Consider the following 22,369-nt stretch of genomic DNA (forward strand, 5'->3'; position numbering starts at 1 on the left):
TCTGTGTTTCTATGCTGTGATCTACAGTACATGTGTTTTAAGTAGTGTGGACCCTCGAGCAGGGTCTATTTTTTTTACCCTGATCTCCCCAAATAGTATTTATAGACCATGCCTTGTTCTTCTAGTCTCCTTGCTGCTAATTTGTGGCTGTCAGCTTCCTGACATGATTCTCTGGCGACCCTGGGACGGAAACTCATTCACCAGATTTGATTTAAGTTAATTAGGATGTCTTCACACCCACGTTGACTTTGTTCTTCTTAGCTTGCTTTTAAAGCTGTCCCTTCCCAGCCCAGGTGCTCCTCTGGAGGGGGTAAATTTATTAGGATACCCTCACTGGAGGATGTTAAGCATCAAAACATGACATGAAGTCAAGAGGGAATGTGTTTATATATTTTGTGATTGTTTGCTACAGGTTGAATATTTCTGGAGAAATATTCCATTTAATTTTTTTAAGATAAATTTGTATTTTTCCTGAACTTGGGTTGCTTAACTTCACTGTAACTAAGCAACATTCAATTACTGTGCACAGAATTATTCAAGTTGAGATGCCAAATTCAGTGATGTGATGTTAAGGCCCATGTACACCAAGAACGAAATTGCAACAATGAGTGTATTATAAGCGAGTTACAATTGTATTGTCTGCTGCGTTAAGTGCTCAAGCTCTTTAAAATTGGGTTGATTCTGATTGGGAATGTTTTTTTCATTATGAAAGTGGTTGCAATATTGTTTAACTATAGCGCCGTTATCAGTGTTGTGTGAACTTTCCTTATAATCAATCAAATTAGAACTATATTTACGACTTTATACAGTAAGTACTGTTGTAGTAATACTACTTGTTGTGAACAGGCCTTTATGGTGCATTTGATTTTTTTTTTTATGTCTTTTGGATAGATTTGCGGAATTGTCTTGTGAAAATCACCTAAGATTTTGTCTTGTTTCTTTTTACAGGCTTTGTTAGTGAAGCTTCTGCTAAGATCTACAGCCCTGCACTGCTAAAGAAAAGAGCAGCAAGGTCAGAATCCAATCATCTTGCAATTTAAAAGACTTTTGTTTTGACCCAACTTTTTTCTTTGTTTTAAAGCTGATACCATTAGCTGAATTAAATACTGAATTAATCCCTTTATGGTCTTCAATACTTAGATCTAAAGGAATTTAATAAGATGCTATTAAAACCCTTTAGAGTTGTCATGCACATTTCTGGAAAAATTAAGGGGTAGACATTTTGCTTATTTGTTTACTCAAAACAGAACCAAAACTATAGAACTAAAACATATTTTAGTCATGTAAACATTCAACCAGTGTTTAAAAAAAAAATCTAAATTATATTACATTTATTTAAAATGAAATTAAGCACTGTTGAAATTCTTGATTTCTTGCACGTTACGAGGGTTTTATTGAAGGGTGATGTTTACATTTTTTATGGACACTTTTAAACTATATTTGAATTTAAATGTATATTTACTCATTTAGCAGATGCTTTTGTCCAAAGCGACCTACAAATGAGGACAACAGAAGCAATCAAAACCAACACGTGCTGTGACAAGTTTTGGTTAATCTAACAGTACACGTAGAGAGGCTTTTTTTTTTTTTTTTTTTTTTTTTGGTTTTTTAAATCTGATAAAAAGAAAACCGATTGAATAGAGAATGCTAGTGTTAGAGGGTCCTTTTTTGTAATAAATAAAAAGAAAACAAGTAGTTTGAACTGAAAATAATAGACTATTTAGCCATGGCTGGTTTCTACTCAATCAGTGGTGTAAGGAAGTATATACTGTGGAATAATTGACCTGGACTCTTTACTATTATTATAAATTATAAAAAATTGACAGCACAACAAGTATGTAATGGCCATTTAACTTATGGTATGCATTAATGTTCAATAATTCAATTGTACAGAGTCAATTATTCCTCCTTTGATAATTTCGGGCGTGTCTGAAAACTTTTTGTGTATGCAATCTAAACCTGTTTAAGCTCTCATTCGAGTTCTGCTGCCCTGCTTATGAGATCGTTGTGCATAGCAGCATGTGCAGTGATTGGTGTGCTGTAAACAGGAGTAATTGGAGTGTGCTGTTTGGGCTGGCAGGACTGGTACCATGGTGAAGGGGAACTCTAGATGTATAAATACCCAAGGAGCTAATCTATTCCTGTGGTGAGATTCAAGTAAACATTCAAGACATTCAATGCTAATTCAGCTTAAAATGTCACACAGGAACATTGGTAAGGTTGCTCTTGACCTGACGGTGTAGAAGTCTGGAGGCACTCTGTGCCAAATCCGATTTTTCAAAGGTGTGCAGAGATTAGGTGTTGGAAAAGTCAACCTAATGAATCAGTTTTGGAGTTGTGGCCAAGCAGCTAGCCGCGTACACTGTGGTATGCCAAGTAGGACATGTTCCTGGGTCAACATCTTTGTTTATCCTAGAACAACATTGCTATTAATCAATCTGATTTTAGGGTTAGGGTTACACTTACCCAAATTCCAGTCTCCTTTCAATAAGTGCCAGGAATGACATAAACGTATTATGTCTACTGACATGAACACATTTACCAAAGCTCTATTGTTTTAAATCATGAACTCTCTGTCTCTGCCTTACAGCTTTGGTGTGGATGACAGGACATCACTGGTTAAAAGTACAAACCAGAGTACAACAGAAATTGATGCAAACATCCTAGCTGTACTGCCCAAAGGTGAGAAATGCTAAGATTACATAGTGCTTAAAAAGTTGGAGAAGGACAATGATAATGATTTTTTTTCTTAAAGAAGATATTTACCAAAATGCTTGTCTTTTAGTTTCAGAGCTAAGGAAGCAATTTGAAACCTCTATCAAAAGTGGTCCAGAAATGAACAGGTACAATTGGTCTAGCAAAAATCTTCAAAATAACATGGCATTCCTAAAGCTCAAACAGTTGAACATAGCAATGCGAAGGTCATGGGTTAGATTCCCATGGAATGCATAAAACAGTTAAAATGTATACCCTGAATGCAATGTAAAAATGCATTCAAGATGCATAAAAGTGGATGTAAAATTACTGAAAATGCATATAGTCAGTGTTGAGATGCTACATTTATAAGTAGCTTACATCTTTTATGTTACATTATTACTTTACAAAAAGCACTGTTATGGCTAGGCTCTCTGTCTTCCAAAATGTTGATTTACCCCAGAACTGCATATGATGGCTTCTTATCATGCAGGAAAGAGAGAATTGCACGAAGGTTGGAGGGGATTGAGGCTGATGTTCCACCTGCTCTCACTACAAGCATGCAACATACAGCCGGCCTGGTGACCAACCGACTACTGGAGGAGGACACACCACGTTATACACGTGCTTCAGATCCCAGCGATCCAGGCATTGTGGGTAGGTCACCACAGTTTATTTCTGTAAGCAGACAATAAACTGTACAGTGCACAGCTAAGGCAAGAGGCACTATTACGATTGCTATTTGTTACACTGTTATCTCAACAAATCTCCTTAAAGGGGTCGTGAACTATGTAATCAAAATGCCCTTGATCTTTTGACATAAGAGGTCATTGTATTATAAAAACATTCTGTAAGTTTCAGAACTCAAAACTTTATTGTTAGTCTAAAAACAGCTTATATTGAAGCCAATCTGCCAAAACAACAGATTGTGGAATGTGCAAGTGTTGCTAAACACCGCCTCCGCAGAAGATCAACACCTGCTTCTACATCACTGCCTGTTTAGCCCCGCCCACCCATTTATACATGTAGTGTGTAAATAATGCAGGTCTGTGCAGAAATTAGAAATGGTGAAGAAATGGCTTGGAAGACAACAAGATGCTGTGCAGTGCCAGGTTGTGGAAAAACAGCCTGCCTTTTGGTCCCTTAGTTAGGAAAGGGTGGATGATTTTTTTTATTTTTTTTTATTAATTTCCAGATCGCATCACTAAGAACTTGGTCCTTTGTTCACTTAATTTTCCCATGGATTAATTTACAAACAAGGTGCAATACGATGCAGATTTTTAGAAAGATTGAAACTAAAAGATGATGCTTTGGTAAATATATATTGGATGGGACAGTAATGTCAGACCACACAAGTGTGAGTAACTGTATTTACATAGTCACTATTGCTTTATGTTATTACAGATCGATTGATATGTACTGAGAATTTGTGTTTTTATCCTAAATCACAGCAGTGTCCATCTATGAGGAATGTACGGTGTCAAATATACACAAATGTTAGCCAATAATGCCAGTGTGAGTTTATTTCTGAGTCTACAATCCCTCACACCTATTAAAACCGAGTGTTCAGATGAGGGGGTTAAAAACAGGACAGAAAATAGCATATTACTTTTAAATTAGGATGTATTTTGATTTAAAAATAACACTATATAGATAACATGTAAATGGACCTCAGAGAACAAATTGATTAAAAAGGCAGTTCATGACCCCTTTATACTTTGGTACGAAGGAAAAGTAGTATGGTATTACTTTTATTAGTAATCTGACACCTGGTGGACAATAAAACGGCTAGAAAAAATCCTATGGACTTAGACTGAACAAGGGGCTTAGGTCATTTCTTGAGCACACAAAATTTTAGAATTTTGTTGGTCTACTACTCACTTCCTATTTGTTACATTACAGTGCGGCGCTACAGCCGTGATGAGATAGAAGCTCCAGAGCGGCAGTCCAGAGGTCGGACACGTCCAGATCCACAGTTGTCCGCACACCCTGAGCCAGTCGGTCCTACCCCAGCTGGTTCTGATGCAGCCAGCCTCAGCTCTAAAGCCGAGCGAATTGCACGCTACAAAGCTGAACGTCGGCGACAATTATCAGAACGTTACGGAATTCTCCTCGACCAAGAGGTGGATCTGGATTACACGCCACGCTACACACGTGTGCGAAGAGAGTCTGACCTGTCGGACAAAGGGGCTCCTCCTGACAGGGGACGTGGTGAGAGCAGGACAAGGGGTGTGGCATTACAAGAACATGATGAGGGGCGGGACCGAAGCACCAGCAGGTCTAAATACAGCAGTTCAGGAATAGGGCGAGTCTTCATGCCTTCTGACCCCGCCCCCAATCCTGCTCCTCCTCCATCAGGCTTTGATGCTGAGAGAGAGAGGGCAATGAACTTGGAAAATTATAGACGAGCACCTGACCGAAGTACGAAAACACGCCCACAGGAAGCACCGGTTCCAATGGAAACAACAACAGCCCAACCAGTGAGGGGTGTCGCTGTTGTCACTGTAGCAAGTTCTCCTAGGACAGCACGCAGAGCCTCATTACCCACAACACGATATGGCATCTCTCCTGGAGACTTGTTCATCGAGCAACAAGCTCAAAATATCCTCAACAGACAGGGGTAAGTATGCGTACTCAGTTCTGGATCTTAAAAATGTGTTAGAGGACCTAGTTTTTGATTGTGTTATTTTCTTCCTGTATTGGCATACTTCCTTTTAAAACACCAAGTTGGTATGGAACTTGCCTTTTTTTACCTTTATTTTAAAGGAATGATAGCGTATTGAAGGCCTCAAAGTAGGGGTGCACGATAAATATCGGCCAATAATTAATGCCAGTTCTCTAATCTGCGGTAAATTGTGTGATGTAGAGCAGCATTTACCAAATCCACATTCATCAGCGTGCAACTCTACCTCAAAGTTAACAGGAACATGGGTAGTTAATGGGTATGTGAATTATGAGTAAGGGAATTAATGATTTTTACTAAGTCTGCTTTACAACAAATACTCATAAGACAAGAAAAGAGATTTTTATTCAGAAATTGAGAAATTCAGGATCCGAGCACTGGTCTACTTTGTGTAAATCATTCTGTAAAGCAGCAGTTCTCAATTCCAGTCCTCGCGCCCCACTGCTCTGCACATATTGTATGTCTCTTTGTTAACACACCTGATTCAGATAATCAGCTCGTTAGAAGTGAGCTCCGTGCATGAACTGTGTTCCGATTGACATGGTATCCACACAGTGTTTACTGCTCCCTACTCCCTGAGCAGGGGAAATCTGTTGAAGTTTATTTCACTTCGGAACATTCAATCATGGATTTGCGTTGCACAAGGTCCGTCTGTACAAACGTACAAAATGTGCAGAGCAGTGGGGCGCGAGGACTGGAATTGAGAACCGCTGCTGTAAAGCAAGAAAAAGTAACAGGGTTAATAATTCCCATGATTTATCTGCCAATAAAGTGGTGGACCTCGGCAAGGACTAGTTGGCTACTTTGTGGTTTTTTTTTTTTTTTTGCCTTACTCCGATAATGCTGAAGCTCTTAAACCTACTCCAGGTTAAAAAAAAAATGCTGAATGGACCAGCTTTTGTTTTTAGTCAGGTTTACAGCTGGGGTGAAATATGTAGAACTGTTCACTTGACATCAGCAAGAATTTCACTCTAGAGCTCTGCTGAAAGATACTGCATTGCCCACTACATTTAAAGCTTAGTCTACCCATAGCAGTGGATGAGAATTGCAAATTATTTAGTATGACAATAATTAGTTGTTTCCAGACATTCATAAAATGTATCTTGATGTAAGTAGAGAAGAGCAGCATATTTCTTCTGAGGGTCAGATTGCATGTTGAGATTTGTTGTGTATGTGAGTTGTAAGTTGTTGTTATATGAGACTCCTAATATTTTATAAAATGATAACTTTATAACTTTCATATCCAGATGTGTTCTATCTGAAGTGTTACATAACTTAACAACCCTTTAGGAGAAATATGTCCAAACTGATGAGATCATTGTACTTAAATGAAGACCTCTAAAGCTGGCCACTAGCTAGAGGATTTTAAGGCTGATTTTAAGCCCTCTTCTATAGCTGAAACTTGACAGCCAAAAAATGCCTCAAAAGCAGAATACATCACCCATATTTTTTTATACTTTGTTTTTCATTGTGAAACTGATACATGCTGGGAGAGCAAGCAGACACCGTTGACAGACAACCTTTTTTTTCTTCTCTAATCACGTTTGATCTAGTGTGTCTCCATGAAATCTCGTGTCATTGTGAAATCGTTCCTACAGTCATGAAGCGTGTGGTCTCGCGTTCTGGTCGAATTGTCAAGTGTGCACTTACAGTGGACTAGAATGCTAAAAATTGATTGAAACTCTGTCTCCCATGGCATTAATATCAGTTAAGATTTGAAAATCGTCTAGTGGCGGCCAGCTTTAGGCAGTAATGTCAGACTAATTGAGGAACCTTATATGAAATTGAATAACTATACACGAAAGAGAGGAAACAATCAGGAAAAGTAGACAGATGTTTTACAGTATTTGTGACATCACAATGGTCTCCATTTAGATGAGGACTGGTAAAGCCACAAGTGTTTTGTTATAGTGCTGAATTTCATGACGTTGTTACTGTGATAACTAGGGTCTGGGCCTCTGTGTTCTTTAGCTTGGCATCTCTCTCTCAGAGTGAGTGGTCCCTCAGGAGAGACACGGACAGTGAATCATACACTCAAATCAACTGGCCATCCAGGTATCAGAGTGGGAGTGCAACCCTTTAAATTTCCCCAGTTGACCCGCTAACTCCATTTTCCAACACTTTACCTTATATCCTATGAAGTCCATGCACTCAAAAATACATTTGCATAATTTAGATTTGATTATCTTGGCTTTCTCCATATACAGTCATCGTAGATGTTGGCAAACATTTCCCTTGTTAATCCTCTTCATCCTTCCACTGTTTTTTTTTTAACCCTTGACCTTTTCCCTTCACCAGAGACCAGCTCCTAACAATAAGACTTGGCTTCATTCCTTTTCAGTTTTTCACTTAAAAAAAAACAAAAACATAACAGGTGCAGCTTATTTGTGTGTCATGGAGTCACCGCTGGCTGAAAGTTTGCAAATAAATGGTTACAAGTCTATCAAAAGGGTTGCAAATAACTGGACTTTGCTTTCCAGCTATTGAAAAACATATTTCTGAACAGAGAATATGTTGGGTTTTTGTTTTTTTATCCCCCTGAATGTTTAACATGTCAGGTAAAAGTTACCTGTAGAATTTATTAAAACATAAAGGGCTTTCGCACCAGAAGAACCTTTTCATAGTTCCTAGAACTACTGGTGGAAGTACCCACTTTTTGGCACGTTGTACCACAGGAATTAGTAAGTTTTAGTTCTAGGAACTCTGTTTGGGGAAACTGAATTAGCTCCTACTTCAGAGTAGGGTCTAAAACAGTTCTGTATAAACTACCGGTGATGTTGAGTGTATGGTGATTGGCCAAATGCTTATGAAACATCGGCTCACCAGCATTTTTAAAAAGCCAAGTAAATTTTTTTTACTTCATGAACATGGAAAAGTTAGCTACCTGTTGTCTGCAGCACTGTGTTCTTTTTCTCATACTTGAAGGTACAGTATGTAACACTGCAAGTTGTCATGGGAGATTCAGTCAGATTTTCATGCCCTTTCAGTCACATATGTTGTTTACATTCCTTTTTCCTCATTATGAAAGCCACAACACACAATAACAACAGTTACAATCATGGCCTCCTCCATTCACTGGTGGTTGATGTTTGTAAATATGGCTGCGAATAAAGATGTCGCTGTCGGCCATTTCAGAGTTCCTGCTGCTGGTACGAATGCACCCAGGAAAACAGCCCAATGGGGAAATAGGTTCTCTAGGAATCAACATGCTGGTTAGTTCCTAGAACTGATGTCCTAGAACTACGTGGTGCGAAAGCCCCCTATGCTATTCTAAGATGAGGATGTGGTTCTTATTCTTGATGTGTGGGACATTTTTTTTTAATTAGTCATCATCTCTAATAAATTTGATGACGCTCTCTCTCAGGATGATAGTAGGTACACAAACTTTATCTGGATGAATGTTAATTCCTCTCTTTCCTCCCTAAATGAAGAATACGAGTAAGAGAGAGACAGACAAGGGAGGACATCTCGGGAAGGGGTTCTGATTCAGGGCAAGATGCATCTTCTGTCCGACGTCATCCAACAGTAGCCCCTCCATATTTAGCTCCACGATCTCAATCTGCAAACCAACCACAAACACGGAGCTCTGAACCCCCAATCCAACCACCTAATCAGGTGACCCGTCAACAAAGGGCACATAGTGCAGAACGGCTGCGATTCCAGCGCACTCACAGTATGGACTCGCCTGCCTTTCAACAAATAGTTTCAAGTGAAACTGGAAATCATCAGCGTGCCCAAAGTGCAGAGCCCCCAAAATATGAACAGAGTCCTGGTATACACCCTAGCACCATGGGTCATCAATCTGGATTTGGGCAAATCAAGCAATCCCTACCAAAGCAAAATAGTCAAGATGCTCAAGAACCATCACAAATGCACAGACCTTCACAACAACCACACCTAGCATGCAAAGATCTCCAGCAGCCATTACCTGGTCCCAGAGATGCCCCACCACCTGTACAAAAGTATCGAGCTATCCTTCAACCAGTGCCTGTGGATCAGGACACACGCCAACCAGCTCAAGCACATGCACCTACTCCGAAGCCTCTGCGTGAACATGAACACACCTTGCATTCACGTCTGTCACATGGGCATTATGGTCACACCCCTCTGCAGTATGGTTCAGTCCAGGCACTGCCTCCAGCATATGGACATATTGTTCACTCAGCTCCTTCCCATACATCTAGCCATCTATCTTCATCTTCATATGCTCATGCAGCTCACCCTGTGCCTGGACCTTCACTTAGTAAGTCTGGGACACTGGATCCCAAAGGACAATTGCCCATACCAAGTTTGGCACCTGCTGAAAAAGAGGGTGAAGAAACTAGAAAAAGCGCCAGTGTTGATCACATTCAGCCCATTCAGAGAGAAGGTCGATCGGCATCCAGAGTGGATCCAGCTTCAGAAGGGTTACTTAAGAGCAGAAAAGCTGTGCTACCCTCAGAGATCCGCCGCAGGCAAAAGAGTGTGGATGATCCCATGCGTGGACAAACTGATGAAGGTTTGGAAAGTCAGAGAATAAGAAGGATCAGCCAGTCAGAGGAGATAGAGAGAGTTGGAAGAAAGTTTCACCAGTTGGAAGAAAGGGAGGGGCCTAATGGAAGAGGAATCGCTCCGATGGATAAGGAAACAATAGCAGGTAAAAAGGTTATTGGTCTACTAAAAGAGAGAGAACAGCATGATGACCGAAGGAGCAGTCAGTCTGAAGAAAGAGAGGTAGATAGTGGCAAAAAGAATAGTTGGAAATGTGAAGATGTGGGACGTGGTGTAAGGAAGATTGGTCAAAGAGAAGAAAACAAGCAAGTGACTGGTATTAAAAAGGATGTGGGTCAAGATAATTGGAGCACTCACCGCTTAGAGGGGATGGAACAAAGAGGTGACAGGAAAGTTGACGATTTCAAAGAAAGAGAATGGGAAGTTGATCAAAGACAAGGCCACACTCTACAGTCTGTTGAACCAGTGGTGCACGGTGATGAAGTGCAGAAAGACCAAGGGTTCCTCCGAAAAGAAGTGGCAGAAGGACATGGTAGAAGACGACGGATTAATTTGTCAGAGAATGAAGAAGGAAATATCAGACGTAGAAGGATAAGCCAATCAGAAGATGACTTGGAGGAACGTAGGGTACGTAAAATTGGACAGTTGGATGCATGGGAAGTGCAAGGAGTGCATCGAATGGGCCAGCCAGATGATAATTCTGAAAGACCTGAGAAAGGAAAGCAGAGCAACACACATCTACCTGAGGAAATGGACACAGCTACCAATGAACAGCATTTTCCACACCATTGGGTGGGAGACATTGGAGGCTACTTGCAGAAAGGTTCCTCCCTCCCACAAGCTAAACATCGAGTGAGCCAGGATGCAGGTGACCTGAGGCCAAAGGTGCGAATCCGCTCCATGTCAGATATTGGAGTAACGCAACGTTCTGCTGCATTAAGAAGTCTAGAGAGTGCTGCCAGTCGAGAGTCTGCATTGGTGATTGATACAGGGCTTCATACTAGAGAACCAAGTGGTGTGGCCAATGGTGAAATGGGCACCTTGGACACAAGAGTTTCTGTGGCTAAGCTGAGACATTCCTACCTGGAGAATGCTTCTGGACGCAGACCTGAGCTGTATGTGAACTGGCATGTCCGCATGCTAAGTTTTATCAAAGATGATGATTAAACCCACTAACCTAAGTAATTATCCCAACAATTGCATGCAAATTCTGCCTTTTTTAATCATATGCAATCACTTGTGTGCTGCTCATCATTTAAAGGTTTAATCTGTTATTGCTGAAACTTTGCCACTTATCATCCAAGCAGCTAAGTCTGAAGGAGTGTTGGCTTAATTTAATCTCCTCTATCTACAGTATATGGGCATCAGGATGAGATTTTGTAGATTGGATGCCATGGTACAAACTGCTTGATCTTAACCTTGCCTTGACATTGCGTGAAGAAATTTGATTTTATCTTCTTTAAATGCATGATTATCATTGCTAAATAAAATGTGTTGTGTGATTTGTTGATTGATTTTATGACGTATTGCTCCAAAATTTGGGGGAATTGAGATAACCCAGACTGACTTATCTAAACTAGCTGTGTTGCAGCATTATGTATTTTTAAATATAAAATTTAGTCTCAACTGTGGATCCCCTAAAGTGCCCTGAGAGCTTTTTTGTGTGTACAATTTTTTTATTTTTATTTTCTGCAGATGTTTCTATTCTGTGAATGTTAGAAGGTCGGTACTAAACAAATTCTAAAAAATTAGACTTTTGTTAAGACAATCTTTCCTGTCTAACAAAGGGAGTCTAAAGGAGATCAGGTTCCCATGGAGATTGATCCAGTTGTCAACAGTGACCGGGAGAAAGAAGCACGTCGGCCCAGACGTTACATTTCCCCTGGAGATGACAGGAAGTCATCTGAGAGGTTTAGAACCCAACCAATCACATCAGCCGAAAGGCTGGAGTCTGATAGGTACAGTCAAACATGAAGTCAGGTGTTGTACTGAAACCACTAATTTATTATCAGTAGTGGTAAAATGTCATTGTTTTATACTTAAGTATCCCTCAGTCTTTTAATAAATATGCTTCATATCTGAATTTAGATATGAAGGCATTTTTAGAAAGGTTAAATTGTAATCTGAAATGTGCATTTGTTCTAGCTATGTAGTTATTTTTTCTTTTCTTTAGTCATCATACTATAACACTTGAATCTTCAGGGTCAATATTTTTTTTTTTTTTTTTTGTACTTTCATCTTCAGGTCCCGTCTTAGTCCAGAGCTTCAGCATGCAGAATGTAAGTCAAATTTAAGCATTATCAAACAAACCAAATATCAGCAGCTGTGATTTGGCCATAGTCATTCTTTTTTTTAAAAACCATTCTATAAACCGTGAATATTCAGTAACCTAAGTTTAAATCTTTTTTTTTTTTTTTTTTTTGTCTAGTGGATGAAGAAAAAATGGATGAAAGGGCTAAAATGAGTGTGGCAGCGAAGAGGTCTCTTTTCAGGGTATCAAATCTCTGTAGAAAACAGAACTTGTTATATGAAATCATATAAAACTAATTATTACTAAAACACATGTACAGAATTTGTATAGCACAAAAGTGTCAATACATTTGGATAATAAACAAGCTTTTTTTTACCTCTGGTCTTGCAGGAGCTGGAGAAGACTTCAGATGGAGGTGTCCCCAAACCTCGATCACGCAATGCTGCGGTTGAGCGGAGACTCCGAAGAGTGCAGGATCGTTCACGGACACAGCCGGTCACGACAGAGGAAGTTGTCATTGCTGCAACGTAAGACTTTTCCCTTTTTTTTGTTTTTGTAAAGGACCTAGCTTTCATACCATTAAAGAAATGACAAATTCTGTGGACATACCTTCATGTTGTTGTATTTTCTCTGGAACACAAAGAGAATTCTGATGAAACAAGAATTATTAACAAATAATGACTTGGAGTTTGTATTGTATTTTGTATGAATTCACAGAGCTCAGATGGTCTACTTTGGCAGAATTTTTATTTTTAGAGCTTGTGGTCATTAGGAACTTTGGATGTTTGTAAAAAAGCAGCGGAATTCTGACAGAATTATCATTGTGGGTGAATTATTCCTTAAGGGATAAACCCATCATTGTCTACTCCCATTCCCATAATCACTTATTTGATGCAGAATTTTTTTACATTGACCATGATGTTTTTATGATTGCTTATACGCCCCTACTTTTGCACTGATTCTTGTTTACTCCACTCTACATTACTTTTTGTTTTTGTCCTCCTGTAAAGTTCCCCCGCTCCCTCATCCCAAGTCATCACTATTCAAACCACTGCTCCCAGAATCCCCAGTCCTGCTGTAGTCAGCACTTCCATGACTAGTTTCAGGTATCATTTTAAATGCTTTATTTTATTTTGTGTATATATGAGAATATAGGCCTTGTCATCTTGGTCTGCATGCTGTTTCTTAATTTGTTCTTTGCTTGACTTGGACTTTTTATGGAAACAGGATAGTGTGTTCTTTGACAGCATGACTGCATATTAATAGAGAATTCTGACCATAGTTAGGAGACAAATCCATTCACTGACTGGTGCATTAGATGAATCGGTTCTCTAAATGTTGCAAGTCTCTGTGGGAATCTTTGTGCCAGTGCGCCATCTGCTGCTGGATGGTACGTTCTGTTGTAAATTGTTGTTGGGAGTTTGAAAACTGAATGTCTGGCATGCGGTTATGGGGTTATGCAGTTCCTTGATTTTGAAATGTGAGCAAGTGTCTGTGTATGAAAAAGTAAGAGTATTTTAAGGTGTGTTAGCATGTGCAGATGTTTTGGGTGTCTACATTAGCGCATGGTCACCCAGATTAGCTGTAAACAGTCACATGGTAAGTAGCAAAACACATTTGGCGTTCTTGATGTGCTTTGAAATGTCAAAGGTGTCACCCGTCTGTCAACAGTTTTATGAGAGTGACAGATGGTGAGAGATTTACTTAAATTAGAGAGGCAAAGAGAAAGAAAATCAATGAAATTAAATTACAAGTATAAAAATACACCAATGTATTTGAGTCCTATGTTTTTTTGTTTTTTGTTTTTACTGAGAATGTGGACTGGAATATTGACCAGGCAGTGAGGTGAACTCTGTTTGTGTGTTTATTAGGGTGAAATTATCTGATTGAATCAACAGACTTTTCAGTCTGCAGCGGTCATCTCATCTAAGTGCTCAATTTCACCATATTATGAGATCTCAAAGAGACAGACTTATATAAACAAATGAATAAACTGGATTACTTACTCACTGGAATACTTTATTATAGTATAACAACCTGTAATTCTCCTCTCAGTCTGCAGGCATCATCAGCACATGGATCGACTCAGGAGAAAGAAGAGGTTTCGAAGGAGTCCGTTCCGGGAGAAGAGGATTTGGGTCCCGAGGAGCCAGACTTATCAACACTAAGCCTTACTGAGAAGATGGCATTATTCAGTCGCTTGTCACAACCCTCTGGCCAATCAGCAAACGGAACCCGTCCTGACACACGCCAGCGTAGAGCCAACACCCGCTTTCAGACTCAACCTATCACCCAGGATGAGGTTGATCAGGTGAGGCCTCCCTTTTTTTTTTTACCTGTGTGCTAGTTCATTATATTTAGAGACTATTATAATCTTTACGTTTAGGTTTACTGTCACTAGTGGTCTAGAACAGTGGTTCCCAAACTTTTCCATTCTACGACCCACCTAGACAAGTGTAATCTATTTCACGACCCACCAAAATATATATATATAAAAAAAATAAGAAAACGATTGACATTACTTTAAGCCTAATCTTAAAAGTTTGATGACAGAAATTAAGTATTTAATAAAAATAACAAATTTTCACTACTAATATTTCAGTTTTAATTTTTGTTTACAGACGTTAAAATATGTAGTGTTCATAAAAACGTGAAGCAGGCTCACTCTAGTGAACTGTAATCTGCGCTGCTGTGTTTTGTTGCAGAAAATACATTCATGATCTTCCGTTTGTGTCGGCGAGAACGGAGCACAATCCAACACTTATTTAGAAAAGCATGAGAAGCAAAGCAGAGCTATCTAACACAGTTTTGAGATTAAAATAATTGTGAAATTGGTAAAAAATTATAATAAACAGATGTGTCTCATTTTAAATAATAATAAAAAAAATATATTTATTTTTGTGATGGTTAAATAAATGTTCAGCAATATCTTCAAAAGACTTCTGAACTTTGGCAAATTTTTCTCTAAACAGAGATGATACATCAAGGAAATATTGCAAACTTTTGTACATTTTGTTACGTGGAAATGTTTAAATCTTGTAGTGTTACAATTAATCCTGCATTTGTGCCCTGCTTATGGAATTACATTTGTTTCAATAATAATGAACGAAACTTTATAAAACTGAACGTAACTTTTTCAGAAACTATCAAAAATATGCCATTACAAAAGAAGAAAAACACTATGAAAATGAAAAAAAATTAACTCAGTCGCACAAATTTAACAGGCTCTTCAAATATGCTTCATTCTTTGTTAATGTTTTTCAAAGATTCGTTTTCGCTAATCGTGGATTCTGAATTCATTGCTACAGATTTCGCTTACGTTTCGCAGTTTTTCGTTTGGTGTTTTGACACAAACATCTCATGGGGGTGGTGTTAACAGTGATCTACTCTGATTGGATAGTGAGCTTTTGATGGACAGGTGCTCTCTGACCGGGAAGTACAGACGCCACCCAGTGGCCTCTCTCGTCCTTCACTGTCGTCGCTCCTCTTTTGTATACTTCCTATCTCCTCCGGGGTTCTCGAGACCGGTGAGTGTTGCAGGTGTCGCTCATTTCCCAATCACTCCACGGCTCTCGGCCCCGCCCCACTCGTCACATTCGTGCAGCCCTAGACTGAACTGTGTGAGTGTGTGTGTGTGTTTTTATTGAAACGCAAATTTAGCTGCAGCCAAGTGACTTTGTGTGACCCACCTTGTTCCATTCTGTGACCCACAAGTGGGTCGCGACCCACAGTTTGAAAACCCCTGGTCTAGAAAATGTGCTCTTTACGTTAGGTAGACTTTATTAAAGAGATTTAGAAGTTGTAGTTGATTCCAGAGACATTGTGCTATTCACAGGAACATACAAAAGGTGTAGACCCGTCTGGTCTCACAAATCAAGCCGCTGTGACTAATGATTCTGCTGGTCCCCGTCAGAGCGAGCAAGTAAGACACTCTGGACTGAGGCTTTTGATTGGCTGGTCCGTGAGAGCTTTGCCTTGGCAGCAGCTGCTGATTGGTTGATTGCTGAGGCCCCAACAATGTTGCATTTCCAACTGGATATTTGCTACTGCTGAGTTGTATTATAATGGATTCATTACTGCATTTTAAGAGACTGACCTGTTTTATTTCTTATCTGGGTTACTGCATTTTACTGTGCCTGTTTTAAATTATTAAAGGGACGGTTTACCCTAAAAATTAAAACTGCCATTTACTCGTATTTTTTTTAACTTTTTTTTTAATGAATGAGATTTACGCTGATTTTTCTTTGCACAGCAAAAGCATATGGAAAACAAGGGCTGTAAGGCTCCAAAATGTAGTCTTTACCTCACACAAGATTATGGCTTCAGATGATATGGAATATAGCAAAAAAAAAAAGTACAATTAACTGTATTGTACTTAAAATATTTAAAATATATTTTTGAAAACTACTTGTAGATAATATTATTGAAAAAAAACTATAACTTGACTATAATTTGACCTGTAATGTTGTTTGATGTTCAAATTTAAGTTCATTAAATGTTCTAAATTGCAACTTCATTACAAATCTGTGTAATTATAGATCTATTTAAATATACAACTTAAAAGTTTCAATAGAAATGCAGTTATTAAAGTATATTTTCACAACTTTTATGGGGGTTTTCTGACGCTCAAAAGTCCCATTCATTTACACTCATGGGGGTGAAAAAGCAGCCAGGACATTTTGCACAATAACTCCTTTTATAATCTACAGAAGAAAAAAAAAACGATGATTTTTAGAGGTTTGGAAAGAAATGATGACCAAACATATAATTTTCTTGCTGAACTATTCCTTTAAATAGGCAATTCTGTGCTTGCTTTGAGAGACAGTTTTTCTCAAGAATGTGGGGTAAGAATTGTTTTAAATAGACCTTGATGATGATGATTAGTGGTGTAAAAAAAAAAAAATCAGGTTTGTTGCATGTCTGAGAAGTTTACCAATGAGGTTGTCTGTATGCAAAGCACATCCAAACTCTGCAAGCTGCCTCTGAATCATGCATCCTGCATATGACCTCTGACCTATCTGGGCTCTGTAAATGTGGACACTGTCTGAAAATATAATTTTTCTTTCTATCTCCAGCTGCAAAATGGAAGCATGAAGTTGGAGCCTCTCTCTGCATCACTTGTCCGCTCTGTTACCGCGGTCACCACCCAGGCCTCTGTTGCCACGGTGATAAGTGCTTCCCCATCAATGACTGCAGATGTTCGCATGGGGATCTCTGCAGCTCCACCCACCACTCAGGCCTCACCCAATCAGGCGGTCTCCGCTCAGCTTCTTCCCTATGAAAGAGGAGTTCGATACTTCAGTCTTACAGAGAGTGGGGAAAGACCCACACCTGATGTTCAGTCCCCGCCCCCCGCAGATCTGCCCGGCCAATCGGCTTACAGCAAGGGTGTGGCTGACGAGAGTGGGCAGAGGGGAAGACTAGGGTATTTAAGCAGAGAGGAGAGAGACACAGTGCCCCCCAGTGTGACTTCCCCTCCGCACACACATGTGCTCAGACACACTACCCCGCATGGCAGGGGAGATGTTGAGCTGAGTGGCCCACGGGAGAGGGAGAAAGAGGGTGCACCCGTCTCACAGGGAGGCTACCTCTCACCAGACGGCCATCAGACAGCAAATGGAAGCGGTACCAGAGCCATCGTCTCAGGTAAGGATAGAATGAAAAAGACGAGGTTTAAATGATTTGCAAACCAGCTGTGTCTATTGTCTGTGTGCACACGGTCACACACATGCTGCACTGATTGGGCTAACTGGGTTAACCGGCCTCCAGCCTACATGCTGCTCGAGTCGAATGTGATTAGCATAATTTATCATACATCAAGCATGCGGCTCTCTTTGTCTGTCACGCAAAACTAATGATGCTGAAATGAATCGGGCAGAAGTGACTCCGTGGCTTTTGTTTGCGCTCCCCGCCAAAGCTGTTACTATACATTTGCCTGGAAGAAATAGGCGTGTGTGTGAACTGCTTTGTAGTAAAGAGGGAAATGAATGAAAGGCTGGAGTGGTAAGATGGTAAGTGTGTCTCAGTGCAAACTGATAGACATGCTGTCAGCCTACAGGAAAAAAACACAGCGGGTTATAAGGTTCACGTCTGCTACATGTTAAAGGACAGTCATGATAGCAGAATGCGACATTGGCTTTGTCATGTGTGTGTTTTGTGTGGCATTGGTGCTTTAGGCTGCTGTCTGTTGTGTGTCAGATATTGATTGTGCTCTGTGATGAAAACGACTGTGTGTGTGTAAGCAGATGTGTAATGATTTTTTTCCCTTTATCCGTTGCATTGAATAGCTGTGGCTACACAGTATTTGTCTTATTAACTGGAGGGACTAACGTAAAGATTTGAATGGTATATTAGCGTTGAGCTGTTTTTGATTGCATCAGATTTAATTAGTACTGATGTAATGCCTCTGGTTATAGGGTCTCATGAATCTTGTCTGTTTTAAGTCCAGCTCATAATTCCGTAACTCTACATTTTTGCATTCCATTAATGGAGATTTAGTGGGTGTTCAATTGAAATTCACAAAATGATTGTCATTTCAAGCAAATCTTAAAACTATATATATATATATATATATACATATATACATATATACATATATACATATATATATATATATATATATATATATATACATATAATATATACATATATATACATATTTATAAAAAAAAAAAAAAAAAAGGTTTATAAGAAATTGACATGTTTCTGACAGCTTTTGAGTGATTTACCCTGTAAGTCTCTTTGTATGTGTATTTGCTCTCATGCTGGATCTCAATGTGTTTCTCCAGATGTCTCTGATCCCAGAAATCCCGTGAAGACGGTGAACACAGCTGCAGTCACCTCCAGAAGTTCTTCACACACCTCAAACGCTCTCACTTACCTCCAGCAAACCCAGTCCTACACGCCTCCGCACCCTCAAATCTACACACCACCCCACTCTAGACCTCAAACACAACCCTACAGCCCGCTGACACCACCACAGACACCGGCCAAACCACAAACACACCTTACTTCTGACTCTCAGGTTCACATCCACGTTGACTCTCAGGGTCCTCCACGGCAAACCCAGCTGTTCCCTGAACCCCAGCGGCAGGTGCAACCTAGAGTCCCACCGCAGACGCAGCCCAAACCGCAATCTTTCCTTCTACCTCAGTCACATGCCTACATACCTCCTCAACCTAAGATACCCCCTCAAACCCAACCAAAACCCCAGTGCTTCATACCCCCTCCAACACAGCTCCAAGAAGAGATCCTGGGAAAATACGGCCCGTCTGGACTCGTTGTCTCCAAAGACCAAAAGCCAGAGATCCACGAAGATCCAGAGGCCATGACATCTATGTCAATCAAAGAGAGGTGTGTGCTGGTAACTTCACTTTCACGTTGTAAGTCAGCATACATTACATACAATATCCATAGTATCCCATTTATAGTAATTCACACAAAATATGGCATATTAGCTTAGCTTAATTTTTTTTAAATTAAGCAGTAAACCTTTCAAAATGATTGTCCAGGGCTCAACAATAGTCTATGCATTTTTATTTGCCCTAACAAGCTTGTCTCTGGCTACAAAGTAACAATATCTATTTTGTTACTAACATATAATTTTAAGAAATAAAATGAAAGAATATAAATAAATACACAATCATCCAAACATTTGGGGTCAGTACGATTTCTAAATGTTTTGAAAGATGTTTCAAGGGTGCATTTATTTGATCAAAACACTGTAAAAACAGTAATATTGTGAAATATTGTTACAATTTAAATTGTCTGTTTTCGATGTAAATATATTTTAAAATAGAATTTATTCCCGAGATGCAAAGCTGAATTTTACTGGTCTTTAGTGTCACGTTACCCTTCAGAAATCATTTTAATATGCTGATTTGCTTCTCAAGAACAATTTCCTATTACTATCAATGTTGAAAACAGTTCTGCTGCTTAATATTTTTGTGAGAACAAAATGTTGGATACATTTTGTATGATACTTTGATGAATCGAAAGCTCAAAATAAACATTTTTTAAGCTAGAAATCTAGATTTGTATGTGTATATGGAAGGTATTACAGCTAAACAGCATGTTAAAAACACTGTAGTGTCATATTGCAGTCTATGGCTGATGGCTTTAGATGTTGCAGGTTGACTGGAGCTGTTCTCCTTCTGTCTTGTCTAATAAATGAAATTGGGTCATCTCTGCTCTCGGTAAGCGCTGCTAATGCGGACAGCACTATTTTAGATCTCCCAGTCTTCCCCGCAGGGCAGGATAAAATGAGTGCAGACAGAGAAATAGAGACAACAAACCATGACAGTCACACGAGAAAGCTGAATTGTGGCGAGATTTGTATGCTGTAGTTTTTGGTGGGATTTCTGAAAGAGTTTTATACAACAAACACTTTACTGTTGTCATTTCTTTCTTTTTATATAACAGTGCTCTTAGTTCTCTGCATGAGTTTCACATCTACAGTGTAAAAGTCTGTTCAAAATGGAGTGAAGCGTTTATTCCATTTCTCAGATTAGCCATGTTGAAGAAGAGTGGAGAGGAAGATTGGAAAAACAGGATCAACAAGAAACAGGAAGTTAAACAGGAAGTGGTGTCCGTAAGCGAGAAGAGTAGTCAAATAATGGAGGAGCAAGGCTTTAAGAAAAAGGTAAGTATCTGTAGCCTCGCAAAATTAAATCTGGAAATGCATCACAGGGGTTACAACACAAAATTAATGCATTTCTTTTATAATGCATTATATATAAAGGCTTTAAGTAAAGTGTTCTCACAATTGTCTAATGTGTCCCCACCAGCTACCCAATATTATAACAGTTTCTACATGTCTGGGTGCAAGTAATAACTAGTGTGATGTCTATAAATAGTCACTAATATAGTGTTGTAATGCTCTTACCATAAATTAACTTTTTACATTCATATGAAATACTCTGTAACTGCAGTTTTCACATTATCATTGTTTTTCATATATTTATATTCAGGGGTGTACAAAGTATTGTACCTAGGTTCAAGTACAAATACGGTCAAAAATGTTACACAATAAAAATGTACATACTGTAGTCATAGTTCTTAGCTTTTCTACATTTATTGTTTTTAAACAGTAGAGATTTTCCCTTTTAGTTTTTTTAAATGCAGTTTTTATTTAGAGAAACCTGTCAGAAATCCCTGTTTTCTTGTTTGGTTTCTCTTTGACAGTGGGGAAAAATATATTTATTTTAATAAAAGAAAATATAAAAAGTTATATAAAAGAAAATGTAAAGTTATGTGAGCATGAATTATTGGCTTGTGACAAGAAATATTTTTTTCATTGAGGAAAAGATTTAAGTCCCGATGATAACATGTATTTTGTACTTTTAAGTCTGCATGAAACTGTATAGGAGTAAAAATATTCAGTTTTAACAGTACTGTTGTAAAGGACAAATTTTCCAAAATAATACATGGTAAATAGTAATACTAATAAATAGTAGTGAACTATTACTCAAATACTTTAAATCATTGATAATATTTGCATTAGGACTGGTGCTATAAAGCTGTGAAATTAAAAGCCCATAAATGTTTCATTCAATTCTTTACACTGTATAGACAGTAATGTAAGAATGACACATGAATACAACATCTCTAATGGTGCCATTAGGACTTGAAATGGATATTCTTAGATATTCTTTTAAAAGTCATTCTTTGTGTTCCTTGGACGAAAATAAAATGCTTAAGGTGAGTAAATGATGGGAATTTTCATTTTTGTTCAACTATACCCAATCAAAAGCTTGAATCAGATGTGTTATACTAATTTGTGAATAGTAACACCTTCATTTACTCCTGTAGGCAAGGCTGTGAAATGACTCAAACTGTGAAAAGTATGTGTTTTAGTTCTAGGCAGAGTCATTTCACAGCGTGCTATTCATCTTTTCAGATGCGGTGTAATTTTCGGTGTTCACTGAGTTTTATATAGAAACCTTGTGCGTTCCTGAGTTATTGTTACTCTCAGTTCAGCAAGTGCAAAGGTTAAAGGAATGAAGGGTTTTCAGTTTATCCTAAACTGAAAGGCCAGGTCCTTCATACCAAATAGATATCATGTAGCATTTTTCCAGTTGTAACTCTTTGTACCTCTCACACACATGCACACACATGAATTTCCTGTGTGTTTAGGATGAGACTGTTATCAGAGAGTTTGCATCATCTGAGCAGCTCTGGGTAAGCGTCTGCATCAGTGTCTGTCTTAGACGAGTTTGGCTTTAGCTGCAAGATGACTGGCCGGCCTGCAA

The 22,369-nt window shown here is 38.9% G+C and overlaps 1 protein-coding gene across 7 annotated transcripts in view; it reads left to right on the plus strand.

Moving 5' to 3' along the window:
• Positions 1-22,369, plus strand: part of svilb (supervillin b) — a 49,764-nt gene that overhangs the window by 14,380 nt on the left and 13,015 nt on the right. For 3 of the 7 annotated variants that reach the window (XM_059501234.1, XM_059501230.1, XM_059501228.1), the window contains exons 2-19: positions 949-1,012; positions 2,591-2,682; positions 2,786-2,843; positions 3,188-3,351; positions 4,597-5,314; positions 7,349-7,432; positions 8,809-10,983; positions 11,656-11,826; positions 12,113-12,147; positions 12,297-12,361; positions 12,510-12,646; positions 13,130-13,225; positions 14,175-14,430; positions 15,955-16,041; positions 17,195-17,765; positions 18,908-19,472; positions 20,625-20,760; positions 22,254-22,298. In XM_059501234.1, the coding sequence (XP_059357217.1) occupies positions 2,836-2,843; positions 3,188-3,351; positions 4,597-5,314; positions 7,349-7,432; positions 8,809-10,983; positions 11,656-11,826; positions 12,113-12,147; positions 12,297-12,361; positions 12,510-12,646; positions 13,130-13,225; positions 14,175-14,430; positions 15,955-16,041; positions 17,195-17,765; positions 18,908-19,472; positions 20,625-20,760; positions 22,254-22,298 (5,313 nt within the window). In that variant the 5' untranslated portion in view covers positions 949-1,012; positions 2,591-2,682; positions 2,786-2,835. The remainder of the gene's footprint in view (positions 1-948; positions 1,013-2,590; positions 2,683-2,785; positions 2,844-3,187; positions 3,352-4,596; positions 5,315-7,348; positions 7,433-8,808; positions 10,984-11,655; positions 11,827-12,112; positions 12,148-12,296; positions 12,362-12,509; positions 12,647-13,129; positions 13,226-14,174; positions 14,431-15,954; positions 16,042-17,194; positions 17,766-18,907; positions 19,473-20,624; positions 20,761-22,253; positions 22,299-22,369) is intronic. The other 4 variants (XM_059501229.1, XM_059501232.1, XM_059501233.1 and 1 more) reach the window with 4 other exon arrangements.

The sequence above is a fragment of the Carassius carassius genome, chromosome 20, assembly GCF_963082965.1.
Source record: "Carassius carassius chromosome 20, fCarCar2.1, whole genome shotgun sequence".
Classification (NCBI taxonomy): domain Eukaryota; kingdom Metazoa; phylum Chordata; class Actinopteri; order Cypriniformes; family Cyprinidae; genus Carassius; species Carassius carassius.